We start from the raw sequence: 14,175 nt of genomic DNA on the forward strand, positions 1-14,175 counted from the left end.
TTTCACCACTACTGGATAAAGTGATTCTCAACTACTGTATTACATCATTTAATGTCAAATGTTAAGCATGGACAGTACATCTTGCATGCCTGTAACAGAGTTTATTGACTTGTACGTAGAAGTTTTATAATGATTTTCTTGAAGGTGCAGTACTCAAGCTATATTCAAGTGGTAATGTTTAGTCCTTTCTAAGCCAATACGTTTAAAAAAAAATTATCTTGTATTTACTGTCTGCAAAATGGAGACCTGAGCAATGAAATAGTGCATTTTGTGGGGGAGATAACTTAAATGGAATACATTGAAAGAGTGTAATCTTATAAACATGCATTCACCAGTTCAAAGAGAAACACGGAACTGCCAGTATACCATACTCTGTTTCAGAAAACTTCTATCCAATATGCCACTTTAATATAGTAGGGTTATTTACTTTTCTTGTTAACAATACGAGCACTAAGTTGTTTGTTTATTTCTCTGTTAAAGGTTTCTCCTTGGACTCTGGTAAAGGAATCGTCTCCCAAGATGAGATGACTTTTGTGTCTGGTGCACCAAGAGCCAACCATAGTGGAGCAGTTGTTCTACTGAAAAAAGAGAAAAATCAGAGGGCGCTTACTCTGGAGCACATGTTTGAAGGAGAAGGGCTGGCCTCTTCTTTTGGTTATGATGTGGCTGTTGTGGATCTCAACAGTGATGGGTATGGCCTTGGTTAACTCATGCTGCCTATACAGGATAACAGACTGACTCATTTCTGCTTTGGCTTTTACATTTGAAGTGTAAAGAACAATCTTGCATGTTTTGCTGGAGGAATTGCTGAGCGTTTCAGAAAGTCACGCGGAACACAATCTGTGTTTTTAATTACAGAAATGAGTTGTACTTCAATTCATAAGATTAGCGTAAGTAAAGAAGAAATGATACCAAAGGAAGATCCAAGAAGTTTCTTGTATGTGATGCAGAGAATGTAATTGGCTTGCAGTCTTAGGGGATCCTCTGTCAGCTGGTTTTGCATGACTAGTTGAAAGTACTTTTTAATCACTTCTGTTCAGCAGCAGGTTGACTGATGACCTTGAGACTGCAGTCTCTGTGAGCTCTTTTCAGAGTTCTTCAGTACAAGCACTGTTTTTTTCCCTTCTTTAAGATGGCAAGACATTGTTGTTGGAGCCCCACAGTACTTCGATAGAAGTGGAGATATTGGTGGTGCTGTGTACATCTACATTAACCAGCGAGGCAAATGGGAAGGAGTAAAACCTGTTCGCTTAAATGGGACCACTGACTCGATGTTTGGTCTTGCGGTTGAAAATGTTGGGGACATTAATCAGGATGGATATCCAGGTGAGTGAAAACCAACTAACAGGAGAACGCACGTGAATTTTGTGCTAGCGCCACACTTTGAACAGTTGTCTTTATCACAACTGAAAGCTGCAGAAAGAATAAGAATTATTTATTTATGTACTGCAACTTATTTTCAACAGATATTGCAGTAGGGGCTCCGTATGATGGTTTTGGCAAAGTATATATTTATCATGGATCCAAGAATGGAATAAATACAAAACCTGCACAGGTAATGATAACTTCTACTGTATATAATTACTCTTGCACAAAATTAAGGGAATGATGGGGCTTTCTATCTTTTGCCTTTCCATTATTGTAACTGGGTGGTGGATATGCACAGTGATTTACAGGAACCTTCAAAGATTGCAATGCTGACCAAAGAAATTAGGTGTTCTTTATTTTTTAATGTGCATTTTTCTCCCTGGGACAGTCCGTTGGTACCAGTAATACAAAGAAAAGTGAAAGAATTTGTAGATGTGTAAGTTTTTTCTTTTTGAGAAATTCTGGGATTTCTGAAATGGTTCCTTGCCCTCGATTCAGACAAAATGCTCACGTTAATGAAGAGTTTTTGCTTTAGAAATAACTATACATATTGTTTTTTCTCTTCTTCTGGAGATATTGTTTTCTTCATTTTTATCTTCCATGACTTCCTCCTTTTCTTTTTTCATATCAATTGTTTGTGCCTTTTTTTTCCTTGAGGACCACTATGTGCAGTTAGCAAGGTGAGAAGGGAACTTAATTATACTTTCTAGAATACTGTTAGAATATTTTCTAGAGTATGTTTTTAAATTTCAAGTGCCTAAACTGCCTAAATATTACAAGTAAAGAATGGATGGGCAAAATTTCTATACAAAGGAGATCGTCTTAGGACTTCAGGGTTGTTTATATGAAGATGGAAGTTTTCTTTTTTGTTCCATAAGGTAATGATGTTCACTTAAGTATTTCACTTTCACAGCTTTTCAGTGTCTGAATTCCCTCAATCTGTTTGCTCTTTAGATTCTTGATGGTGAAAAAACAGGCACCAATTTCTTTGGTTACTCTATTGCTGGAAACATGGACCTGGATAAAAATTCCTACCCTGATATTGCTGTTGGTTCCCTTTCAGATTCTGTATCTGTGTTCAGGTATTGCGTTACAGGACTGTAATTATACCAAGAATTTCAGTTTTCTTAAAACAAACTGCTTAGAAATAACGAAATAGATGTTTGGCCTGGAGTGTATTTTTGCTGTTGGAAGTTGGAAATTCTGAGAAAAAAATATCCATGAATTGATTTGTTACTTCATTCCCTGTTCCTTCTTGAGAAGCTACCTTCTGATTAGAGCAGGCTAAGAGGGCGAATGTGTGCAGTTGCTGTGGGATGCTGATGTGCATCACTGCTGTTATATAACAGCAATCCTACTTTATTTAAGATAGAACAAGATAAAGGAAAACCTTACTTCCACAGCTGAGACTTAAAAGTGCTGAGGCTGTGGTGGGGTCTGTGAAACAGCACTAAAGAAGCACTGCAGCCAGGATCCTGTTTGATTTCCCTAGCACAGGCCTTAATTAAGGATGTACCAGGATGACCTTATGGTCTTTTACAGACCAGTTTTTCTTTTAATGTTACTGTTAATGCTGAATTCACTAGTAATGAGCAGGAAGAGGACTCTCTCTTCCTCAGAGCAGTGAATCCTGTATGAAGTTTGAGGCTTTGGTGGTGATTATTAGGTCTCAAAAAGGGAGGGGTGGAACTGCCAAACTGGTTATCCTAATTTTGGTAGTGAAAAGAAGTCTGCCCTTCAGGGAGAATTGCCTTTCCTACAATCTTTTGATGATCCTGTCTCTAAGGTGTATGGAATCTGTGTGTGTAATTGGAATGCCTTTAAATACACCGAAACAGTGTATAACAAAAGCAGCACATATTGTTTGTGGAAGGGAATAAACTAGGTGGAATGGACACTCAGTAGATTATTAAATGCTCTATTTAGTCAAAAGAAGCTTTAATTATAACGGCATTACAAAAAAAAAAAAAAAAAAAAAAAAACTTGTAGAAGTGAGAACTTCTTATGAACAGCAAAGTTAAGTCTGATGAAAAAGGTGAGGTGGCTTGTTTGGACTCTAGTTTAAACAGCTGCCTTTTCTTATCCCCCATCCAAAAAGGGAAAGAAAGGAAAAGTTGCAAGGCTAAATCTTGACTGCAGTCTGCATGCGGAGGAGTCAGGATATAAAAGCATTGTTTCCCCTAGCCATCCAGGCTCCACATTAAAGCTGTTTTGGACATTAATCTGAATGAACTTTAGTACCTACAGTTGCTCACAAGGGCTGAATTACCACTGGTATGGGAACCATCGCTTTGAATTTCCTGTGTGTGTATAAAATAACAACCATAACATTGCATTAATGTACCCTGCTCCCCCATTAGGCATTTCCTACTCACTGTTGTAGCCACTTATTCTGACTTGCTTAGCTTAGCTTTAAATTGTTTTGTTTCTTGCCATTAGGAAAGCCAAACCCTGTGTTTCTTGGGGTGTTTTTGCTGTAAATCAGTGCAGGCATAGAGACATCTGGATTCATATAAACTGTTGCATTAATTCTAACTGAAGCTCTTCCTTATTTTACCCTTTCTTTTCATTCCTTGTTTTTTTTTTTCCCCAAATAAAGATCTCGACCTGTCATAAGCATTACAAAAAGCATTACAGTACAGCCTGACAAACTTGACCTAAAGAAAAAGAACTCTGAAGACCCCAGTGAAATATGGTAATGTTTGAGTTGTTCTGTCAGAAGTTGTGGCGTATTGACATTTCTGTTAGATTCGTTCAGTCGGTTGCTGTTAGAGTGGGGGGGATATGATGGCCAATCAGTGTCGCTTTGCCACTTAGGACTGTTAACATTTAGGTGTGTTATTAGGTGTGTTAAGGTATCTTAACTTGAACAGCTTTCTCATGAATAGAGATGTAAAAGCAAATTCCAGAAAAAAAAAATTTCTAATTGCTCATTAAACATTTTTTACTTGCTTTGCTAATTCAGTTTAGTAAGCAGCAAATGATTGTTCTAGCATGAAAAGCAGAGTCATAGGACTCATAACATAATTCAGTGGACTATTAAAACTTTCCAGTCCATTGGACCGTGTCTTATTAATTTTAATTTCTCTGCACTTTTTACAGGATGGATGTGAAAGCATGTTTTCAGTATACTGCAAACCCTCGTAATTTAAATCCAAGAATAAGTAAGTTTTAAAGAGAAATAATTTTAATCTTTGTCGTGTGTGTGTGTGCGTGTGCATGTGTATATATGTACGTATACGTAAAACTTAAGGTGGTATTGTGGAAGAATGGTACTTAAAACATAACGACAGGTTTAAAATGTGACTTAGTACTAAGGCCAGTCAGCTATGCAGTGTTTGTATTTGGAGCAGCACATAGTGTCTGGTGTTAGGAAGTTCTGTTGGCAAAAGACTCAACTGAAACTCTGTAGGTGACATAACTGTGAGTGAGAAATGGCTGTCATACAGACAACAGCCAGTTTGCCTCTCCAGTTTTTGCTTTAAAAAGTAGTTTTAAAGCCCATTTTATTATATGGTTAGTAAGCATTGCTTCTCATTGGACACTTACTCTACAAGAAGTGTCCTGTATTTGTGTGTATAGCTTTGTAGAAATCAGCAACTGAAGTAGTAAGTCTCCGTATTAATAGGAGGCTGGGGGTCTGTATCATAAATGTAGTTAAAAATGTAAAGCATCAGTTTCTTATCTATCTGGGTTTTTTTTTTTTCCTCTTAAGTAGTTACAGTGCTGCTGTTATTACACTTCTGAAAACTGTAGGATTTTGAGAGAAAATAAGAAGAACTTTAAGCCTAACCTCCTCTTCCTCTTGTGGTGTTTGGGCTTTTGAGTTATGTGTAAAATCCATAGAGGTACTTGAATAAGGTGTTGGTCCCTTCAGCAGCCCAAGTGCTTTTAGCATTTGGAAGCCAGTCACATGCGTGCTCCAAAGGACTGGCAAATTATCTTGGTGAACACAGAGATGGTTAAAAGATGGACCAAGTTCACATCTGTCAAACATGGTATTCCCTGCCTCAACAGACATAGCTAGAAAGCTTGAGAATACCGCTTTCAGTATTCAAATGAACAATGTACCTTGACCTCAAAATCCTGCTGACTACTTAGCTTAGGTACTACCTGGGACAAGACAGAAAGCAAGGACTCATGTCAGAGCATTTATGGTTTCTTATCTCAGCCCTCTACTGGCTCTACAGCATCAATTACAACAGCTCCAGCCAGCTCTAAAAGATAATAAAGTAACGGGAGTTTACTGACCAAAAGGAGGATTTTGTTTGGAAGTTTCCATTGGATACATGTCCCCTCAGCTAGAGAGGGGTAAAGCAACAGATGGAGAAGGTTCTGTAAATAACTGAGAATTTGTGAAACTTAGCACTGGGTGAAGCTGTTCTACAATGCTGCTGTAAAATCATACTTGAATTGTTTTTCTTTGTAACCATGGCAAGGTTTCTTCCTTATAGCAAACTACTTTATTTCTTCGTATAGAGATCAACTATACATTTGAAGCAGAAAATGAGAGGAGACAATTAGGCCTGCCATCTAGGGTACGGTTTAAGGACTATCTGTCTGATCAGTTCACTGCAAGTACCACCCTGATGGGGCAGAACTCCAAACAATGCGTGACAGCCAAGCTTGTTCTGCAGGTAAGGCAGAGTGTTTAATTTTTATTTCATTTATAACAAAACGTGCTCTTCTCCAGCCTCGTGGTATTTTTGCATGCAATTTAAAAATCACGTGCAATGTAAGGCTTAGAAATGAGAAAAACAGTAGTACTTTACTATTCTCTTCACACATGGTGCTTCCTTTCTTTCAAAGAGTGAATAAAAGTTGCAGCCAGTGTAGTGTGCTGTGGAGGTCAAGAGAGCCAAACCAATTCAGAACAATGGAGAGTCAACAAATGCTAAAAATTGAGAGCTATTGGAAGCCACAGAATTAGTGGTAGAATTTAACGGTGTGACTGACTAGGGAAAGGATTTCAAGCCATGGGTTTTAGATGGCTTGAATGGGCACAACAGGAAAACTTGATCTGCACTGTCTTCTCACTTTGCTACTATGCTGACCCCTAAAGGCAGCCACTGTTCTAGTGTGTTATTTTATTGTAGCAGGTTTCATTTGCCTGAGTTACCATTTGTTATTCCTAGTAATTCCTAACTCTAACAGAAATAATCAGATCAGGAAGCCAGAAAAAAAGATACAGTAAGGCTGGGATTTGTTGTGTTCATGCATATTTTTAGAAAATTACGTGTTTCTAAATAGTGAATAGTTGTAATACTGCAAAATGTAGCAAAGGAGATGTTGCTTTACTACTTGTTCTAGAACGTGTATCAAAAGGTAGTCTTGAGGTTGTTTTTCTTCTCTACACTATATGCTAACTATGACATTTGACATTTTTATCAGGAAAAAATTAAAGATAAGCTGCGCCCAATTCCTATAGCAGTCACTGTTAATATTGCTGGCCTGGAGTCTGGCTCATCATCCACCAGAAAAGAGAGAGCGCTTCCGGACCTTATACCAATACTAAATTCAAATGAGTCTGAAACAAAGATAACAAAGGTAAGCCTTTAGTATCATATTTTCCTAGAAATTTGTGCTGTGAAAGTCACCGAACGCTAAAGACTGTAGAAAACTAAATTGTGACCAAAGGAAATAAGTGGTGTGGCTCTGGACTGGCTTATGTTTTGTGCTTTGTTATGAATGTGTTTCAAAATGTTCTGAATTTAGTCCTGCATTTCTTTTGTTACATAAATAAATCATACGGCTGTTAGGCTTCTTCTATTCCCCTTTCCTTCCCAACATGTCAAGGAGGGAAGTACGCTTATAAATAAGAATGGGAATCTTTCATCTTTTGCAGTGCAGACTTATCCCACATAACAAGAACAAAAAAAACCCATGCAGCCTAATTCCTGCATGGATAGGATGCTGTATCAGCATTAGAGCTCTGCATCAGTGACATATCTGGGAAAGTTACTGAGTTCCCTGTAGCTGCTTTATGCGCTGCACGTCAGAAATCAGATTTTAAGCTAATGCCATGTGGCATGCAATAAAAGTGCTTTGGTTTTATTCAGGTGGAGTTCTTGAAAGAAGGATGTGGAGAAGACAATGAATGTCACAGCAATCTGAAACTTCAGTACCGGTTTTGCACTAGAGAAGGAAATGAAGACAGATTTACCTATTTGCCGATGTAAGACTTGATTTAGCAGCGACTACTAAAATTCAAATTATTGACAAGTGCTGAAAATAAAACAACTTTTTAGACTATTCTGGGAGATGGAACAGCTTTGTTGTGTTGGCCTGGCAAATCAAGTCCTGTGTAGTTGTATGTGTCAGGGTGACAATCATGGGGGAGTGGGTCTGAGCTTTAGAAGAAGAATGATGGTACAGAATCAAATGGTGGATGTAAAGTGGCTGCAACCATGGAGATTTGGTCTGAAATTTAGAAGATTTCTAACTGCTGGAGAAATGATGACCAGCTTTGCAGTAGATCTGTGTGGTACTATTAACTGTATAGTTACAGCATGCTCTTGTCCAGTAGCCTAAGGAGCAGTTAAGAGAAGTTAATGGCAAAATTGTTATGCTGTAACACAAAGCTAGCATCCCATTGCACCCCTCCTCCTTGGAGGGCCAGTGGTACTACAAAGGAGATGTGAAAAAGAAAACACAGAAGGAAGTATGTTTACTGACTGTGAACAGTCAGCCTTTTGCCAAGGGTGCCACACAAATACTGTGACCATTCCTGCGTTTATGTTCTTTACAGTAATTTTTCACTAAGAGAGAGAAATGGTTTGGGTAAACCATAGTAAGAAACAAACTTCGAAACACATTTGTTTCCCTTATGCACAGCTCTGTATATTCTGTTTCTGCAGTGAAAATGGCATTCCAGTGCTCGTTTTAAAAGATCAGAAAGATATTGCCCTGGAGATAACAGTGACGAATAATCCATCTGATGCAAGAAATCCACAGAAAGATGGAGAAGATGCATACGAAGCTAAACTAATTGCAACTTTTCCAGATAGTCTGACTTATTCTGCATTCAGGGAGATGAGAGGATATCCTGTAAGTATTTTTAAGAGAAAGGGTATTCAAATTTTAAAATGTTTTTAGCGTAAATTGAATTACAAATGTGTTCTGTTTATTCAGGAAAAACAGCTCACATGTGGTGCTAACCAAAATGGCTCTCAAGCGGAGTGTGAACTTGGAAATCCATTCAAGAGAAATTCCAATGTGAGTTGCACTTACTTTACTCAAGCTATACAACTTGATTCCCGACTGCAGTCTTTCAAATTTTCTGTGTCATAACTGGAAATTTGGCCTAGATTTGTCTTTTTAACTTTAGAATTTGATGGTGTGTTACTATAATATTGCATACATTAATATCTTCTTTAAAATGTTTACGTTTCCTGGATGTAGGTAACCTTTTATCTGATCTTAAGTACAACTAAAGTGAATGTTGATACAACAGACTTGGACATTAACCTCAAGCTGGAGACGTAAGTGTTCTTTGTGTGTGTGTTTGTGTGCATTATATTTTGACATATGGCCACAAACATTTTGAATTAGTGGTTTTATTTATAAAAGCAATTGAACAGTAAAATGAAAAACTTCTAAACTTGTAAAAATCAGCAGTGTTGTTTCTTTTCCATTGTAGAACAAGCACTCAAGTAAATTCAACTGCAATTACAGCCAGTGCTAAAGTGGTTCTTGAACTGCTTTTGTCACTCACTGGGTAAGTTTGATAGCAGAACAGGGGTGCAGGCTGGGGGGAGAACACCTCTGCTGCAGACTTCATTACAACCTAATTTGTTTCCTTGTTCCTGAACAGAGTGGCTAAGCCTTCTCAGGTATATTTTGGAGGTAACATCGTTGGCGAGAGTGCTATGAAATCTGAAGATAATATTGGAAACCTCATAGAGTATGAATTCAGAGTGAGTAATTTAGAACAGTTTCTCTTTTTATGTGTATTAATTCTCAAAAACGTTGCTGGATTTAAAAACGGATTTTCCCAAACTGTGGGAGCAAGATCTGTTTATCTTTCTGTGTCGAAAGCTTGTCGTAAACTTGGAGTTTGCCACAGTTGTGTAGACAAATGATTTGTTAAGTCTAAATAGTGGGTGTTTCATATGAAGACAGACTTCTAAACATCAGCAGCTTAATGTTATGAATTTCTGATCTTATAAGCTTGCCATTTAGTTGCCTTCCAGATGTGCTAGCTTTCATATACATTTTGTCTTTTAAGGGTTTTCATTGTCTTTTAGTGGCTTTCTAATTTCCTGTTATCTGCATGACTCCAAGTCAGTAATGGTGATAAATCTCTTTGGAACAGATTGCACAACTTAAAGGAAGTTTATTTTCACAGGTAACGAACTTGGGCAGGCCACTGAAAACATTTGGTACAGCTTCCCTGGACATCCAGTGGCCAAAAGAAATTAGTAATGGTAAATGGCTGCTGTATCTGATGAAAATAGACTCCAAGGGCTTGGAAAAGATTTCCTGTCAACCACAGAATGAAATCAATTTTTTGCACGTTGCGGTATGTTATCCTATCTTCTTGTGTTCACTAATGGCTTCACCATTAAAACACCACAGCACGTGATAACAGAGTGTAAGAGCTTACCTCCAGAAGGAATTTTTTTTGTCTTAGGAAAGTTGTAGGCACAGTACATAAACGATATGTTAGGGGCTAAGCTTGTTAAGAGACTTGGTAAAATAGATAATGAGGTAAGCTGGAGGACAGATGCTATGTCTTGCTGATTATATCTGCACTGGTACCTTTGGCTCTCATAGGATGAAACTGTTCTTAGCTTTAATGCTTTTCATCAACGTTACTGAAATCTGTTTATTTTCCTACATGGAAAAATAAAAAGTAATTGTTGGCCCAGTATGAGGGGGAATTCCCTGTACTTTTTTGAAAGAGAAAGAGCTTGCGCTTACTTGTAGCGTATTTCTTGCAAATAAATACATTTATCTAACAGGAGTTTCATTATGCCAACCTAGCAAGCTTTTCTAATCCCCCTGAGCCCTCATTTTCACTGTCTTTCACGTAATCTCAAGGTCATCTGGAAGAAGTTGTAATTGTAGCTACTAAAACTGCATGGACTTAAACCTATTCTTATCCGTTGATCATTACTAAACTTTCTGTGAGTAATCAGTATATATTTCAAAAAAAACCAAGGCAGTGTGTATTGACCATATCACCTGTAAATCTATTAGCACAGTAACATTAATGCCATATACACAGAACAAAAACAGAAACAGCATGAAAAGCTTTTTACATCTGAAAACTCATTGCCATGTCAAAATAAAGTAGGCAGTTGGCTTTTTAGTGGTTAATCTCAAATTTTCATGATTCTGTCATTAGCAATGAATGTAGAAAAAGGGGGATATATAACAATATCATACTGATCTAGGAACAAAAGTTATTTCTGTGCCTATATGAAGAGACAGAATTAAGACAGAGTTGTGACAAAAACATTTTATTTTAAAGGAATCCCATAACTCAAGAAGAAAGCGAGAGATTGCAGAGAAGCAGATTACAGACAGCAAAACATTTTCTTTGTTTTCAGAAAGAAAATATAAGACCTTGGTAAGCATACTGCATCTATTAGTCTTGTTGGACATTTCCCTCTCCACTCTTAAGCTTTTTAGAGTTTGACAGTGTGAAAAATGATAGGGCTTTGATTTCTTTCTATCTTAAATCCCAGTATTGATGCTTTTAGAATTTGTTAATTCTTATTTACCTGCTGAGGCGAGAACTATGGAGAAATTATTTCCTAGTTTTATCTATGCTAAAATAAACACTAATTGCACCTTCATCATAGTTTCCCATTGCTGTTGGCACAAACAGATTTTGGTTCTTGTGCCTAAATACAATGTTTAGAGTTCAATTTTAAATCCTGGTGGAGAATTGTGAAGATGCTTTTACATGTAAAAATTTGTAACTGCAGGACTGCAAGGTGAATGCACGGTGTGTGGACATAAAATGTCCTCTGAAAGGTTTTGACAGCAAGGCATCGATTTTGCTGCGTTCCAGACTGTGGAACAGTACTTTCTTGGAAGTAAGTCCTCTTGCCTTTTCTGAAAGCTTAGAGTTCTTTCCTGTCGTATGTCTAATAACTGTATTTTATTTTGGAACAGGAATACTCCAAAATGAACTACCTGGACATTCTTGTTAGAGCCTCAATCAGTGTTCCTGCTGCAGCTAAGAATGTCAAACTCACAAATGAAGCTGCTCAGGTAGGTTCAGCACTTAATGCTAGCCACAGATCATGTTATGTTTTCAGCTTATCTCAAAGACTAGAAAAGATAAACTGTTCTAAAGCAAAAGGAGCTAATATATTGGATTTTTAAAATCAAATTTTGAATTTGTGATCCTTTTCACATTCAATTTGGTTGGCAAAACTTGCTGCTGTATTGAAACGATACCCCTAGAAACTTTTCTTCAAAAACATTTGGTAAGGAGAGAAGAATATAGGAAAAAAAAAAAAAAAAAGGACTATAAATTACAGTTTTATATTAAACATGGATGCTTTTGAAACGCTTTTTCAATCTGTTCCTGTTTTCTTTCCTCTAGGTGCGTGTCACAGTCTTTCCTGCAAAACCAGTAGCCCTTTATACAGGAGTGCCTTGGTGGATCATCGCAGTGGCTATTTTTGCTGGAGTACTGATGCTTGCACTCCTAGTATTCTTGTTATGGAAGGTAAGTTTTTACTTATTTGATTATTTCGTGTTTCCTGGCATACAGGTGACAAGACAGCAAACAAATTTAGCAAACAGTTAAGTATTTTTGGTTTGCATTTGGGACTCAAAACACAACAAAACAATCCAAAATGTACATTACCTGTATCAGTTTCTCAATTTTTGAACATTTGGCATGAAAATGAAATGAAAACTCATTTCTATTCTTGGTAGGAAATATTTCTGTTTCTAGATCCTCAAAAGGAAATGTCTGAAACTTTGGCCAAACCTCAAAACAGCTGGCCAGAGAGACTGTAGATACTGCAGTACAGATGGAAAATGACTGGGGCTGCTGCGGTTAGCTGTAAAACTTTGTGAACTTTCCACAGATGTTTGAACAGGGCTTTTTTCCCATGGCATTTCTAATGCTATTAAACTCAAGAGCAGATGGAAAAAAAATTACAACAACAAAAGATGCAAAAATAACACATTACCTGTGTGTTCAGTTTCTTTTGGATGGGCTCCTTATCTTAGAAACCCTGAAGGAGTAAATTCGTATTTAAAAGGAAAAGTTAAGAATTTGAAAAGAAAAAATGCAAGTACTTTTTAAAACACCTTTGGCATTTTTACAACTAACTGTGTCTCCAAGTAGAATAGGGTAGTTATTTTATTCTTATTACTTAGTGGCTTCAGCAGTTACTATAAGTTGATGAGAAAGACACTCATTTAGAAAGAGTGGGTGAAGAGGAATATCTTGTCACTTTCCTTTGGGGCAGGTGGTGTGGTTGTACTTACTGTTTGCTATAGATGACCTCTCATAGGGTACTTTTGGTTTCCTCCTTCTTAAAGAAATGGACAGTCTGTTGCAAATCTAATGAATAATCATTAACGTTTTGGATGGGCTGTTAGGTTACAACTACTAGTCTTCTACTGCACATGAAAATGCTCTCATAAACACTGAACTTCTTTTGATGACAAAAAATCATCTTATGAAGGACAAACACTGTACGTCATAGGCAATTATAGGCTGGGGATGAGACACATGCTCCTGTTGAACAAGTCAAAACATTTACCCTGTGCATAAATTGGTTTTCGTATAGAGAACTTTTCTGCTCTTTACAGACAGCTTTAGCTGCTACAGACATGCTGTGTAAGTAGCTTTTCTTAAAAAACAATGCATTAAAATTTTAAAATTAAGCCTCTAAAATGACATTCTTTACACCCCAGGTTATTTTGCTCTTGTACAGAGTAAGTTAGTCCCAGAAGTTCTCAAATCTAGTAACAACAGCTGACTTTTCTTGTGAAAACTTTCTAAAACGTGAGGCAACCAGCCTGTGAAGGGATTATGGAAAGGTTGTTCTAGTCGGTTCTAATAGGTTTAACTCTTCTTCTGGTCCACTGAAATTGACTAAATACCTTGCTTCCTTGTAGTGTGGTTTCTTCAAAAGAAGTAAGAAAGATCATTACGATGCCACATATCACAAGGCTGAGATCCATGCTCAGCCATCTGATAAAGAGAGGCTTACTTCTGATGCGTAGTATTGATCTACTTCTGTAATTGGTAATTGATGATATTTTTTAATTTTTAGCTGTGGTGGCACATGCTGTGGGTGTGGTGGCTAACGATGAAGCTTTTGCTGCATATTTTCTATTAACTTTTGAATTTCAGACTGTCAGTACTTGCTTACTCTGTTAATAGATTTTCAGCTTTTGGTGTACATAAACACAGGTCCTGACCTTGGTCTAAGAAGCTTTTAGTTCTCTAGAAAACATATGGATCTGTTGCAGTGGTTTTTAGCCTTTTTAACTGATGTTTTAACAAGTTGGTTTTTTTAAGCTTTAGAGATGGTAACAATGCAGAGTTAATATTTACAGCTAAGACTACCTAGAAAATAAACTTGCTTTATTAACCTTTTACTGCATGCTTAAAAATAAAGTTGCTAATAACGAAAGGAATTTTCTTAAATAGAAAGTAATTGCTGTGAAAACACCTATTTTCCTTCAGTTTGGAAAATACTTTTCTAGAAGAAACTTCTCTGCTGAAGCTACCAGGATGCATGACAACTTACGTTTCTTTACTCAACTTTTACTCAAGACAATACATGCACGTACCGGATATTAATTAGAGGTGCTTTGAGATGA

At 37.1% G+C, this 14,175-nt stretch overlaps 1 protein-coding gene and 1 long non-coding RNA gene across 7 annotated transcripts in view; one reads left to right on the plus strand and one right to left on the minus strand.

Moving 5' to 3' along the window:
- Positions 1-14,175, plus strand: part of ITGA6 (integrin subunit alpha 6) — a 91,513-nt gene that overhangs the window by 74,318 nt on the left and 3,020 nt on the right. For 5 of the 6 annotated variants that reach the window (XM_048953956.1, XM_048953960.1, XM_048953954.1 and 2 more), the window contains 19 exons: positions 481-691; positions 1,133-1,326; positions 1,467-1,555; positions 2,323-2,450; positions 3,968-4,063; positions 4,471-4,532; positions 5,848-6,005; positions 6,760-6,915; positions 7,428-7,543; positions 8,226-8,415; positions 8,500-8,583; positions 8,770-8,849; positions 9,008-9,085; positions 9,182-9,284; positions 9,716-9,889; positions 10,844-10,942; positions 11,304-11,414; positions 11,494-11,592; positions 11,930-12,055. In XM_048953956.1, coding sequence (XP_048809913.1) covers positions 481-691; positions 1,133-1,326; positions 1,467-1,555; positions 2,323-2,450; positions 3,968-4,063; positions 4,471-4,532; positions 5,848-6,005; positions 6,760-6,915; positions 7,428-7,543; positions 8,226-8,415; positions 8,500-8,583; positions 8,770-8,849; positions 9,008-9,085; positions 9,182-9,284; positions 9,716-9,889; positions 10,844-10,942; positions 11,304-11,414; positions 11,494-11,592; positions 11,930-12,055 — 2,354 coding nt within the window. Of the gene's footprint in view, positions 1-480; positions 692-1,132; positions 1,327-1,466; positions 1,556-2,322; positions 2,451-3,967; positions 4,064-4,470; positions 4,533-5,847; positions 6,006-6,759; positions 6,916-7,427; positions 7,544-8,225; positions 8,416-8,499; positions 8,584-8,769; positions 8,850-9,007; positions 9,086-9,181; positions 9,285-9,715; positions 9,890-10,843; positions 10,943-11,303; positions 11,415-11,493; positions 11,593-11,929; positions 12,056-13,464; positions 13,595-14,175 lie in introns of all 6 variants that reach the window. The other variant, XM_048953955.1, reaches the window with a different exon arrangement.
- LOC125697166 (uncharacterized) overlaps positions 1-14,175 on the minus strand; it is a 43,336-nt gene that overhangs the window by 20,804 nt on the left and 8,357 nt on the right. The window contains exon 3 of the long non-coding RNA XR_007378717.1: positions 12,528-12,572. This is a non-coding gene — a long non-coding RNA (uncharacterized LOC125697166). The remainder of the gene's footprint in view (positions 1-12,527; positions 12,573-14,175) is intronic.

The sequence above is a fragment of the Lagopus muta genome, chromosome 8, assembly GCF_023343835.1.
Source record: "Lagopus muta isolate bLagMut1 chromosome 8, bLagMut1 primary, whole genome shotgun sequence".
NCBI lineage: Eukaryota > Metazoa > Chordata > Aves > Galliformes > Phasianidae > Lagopus > Lagopus muta.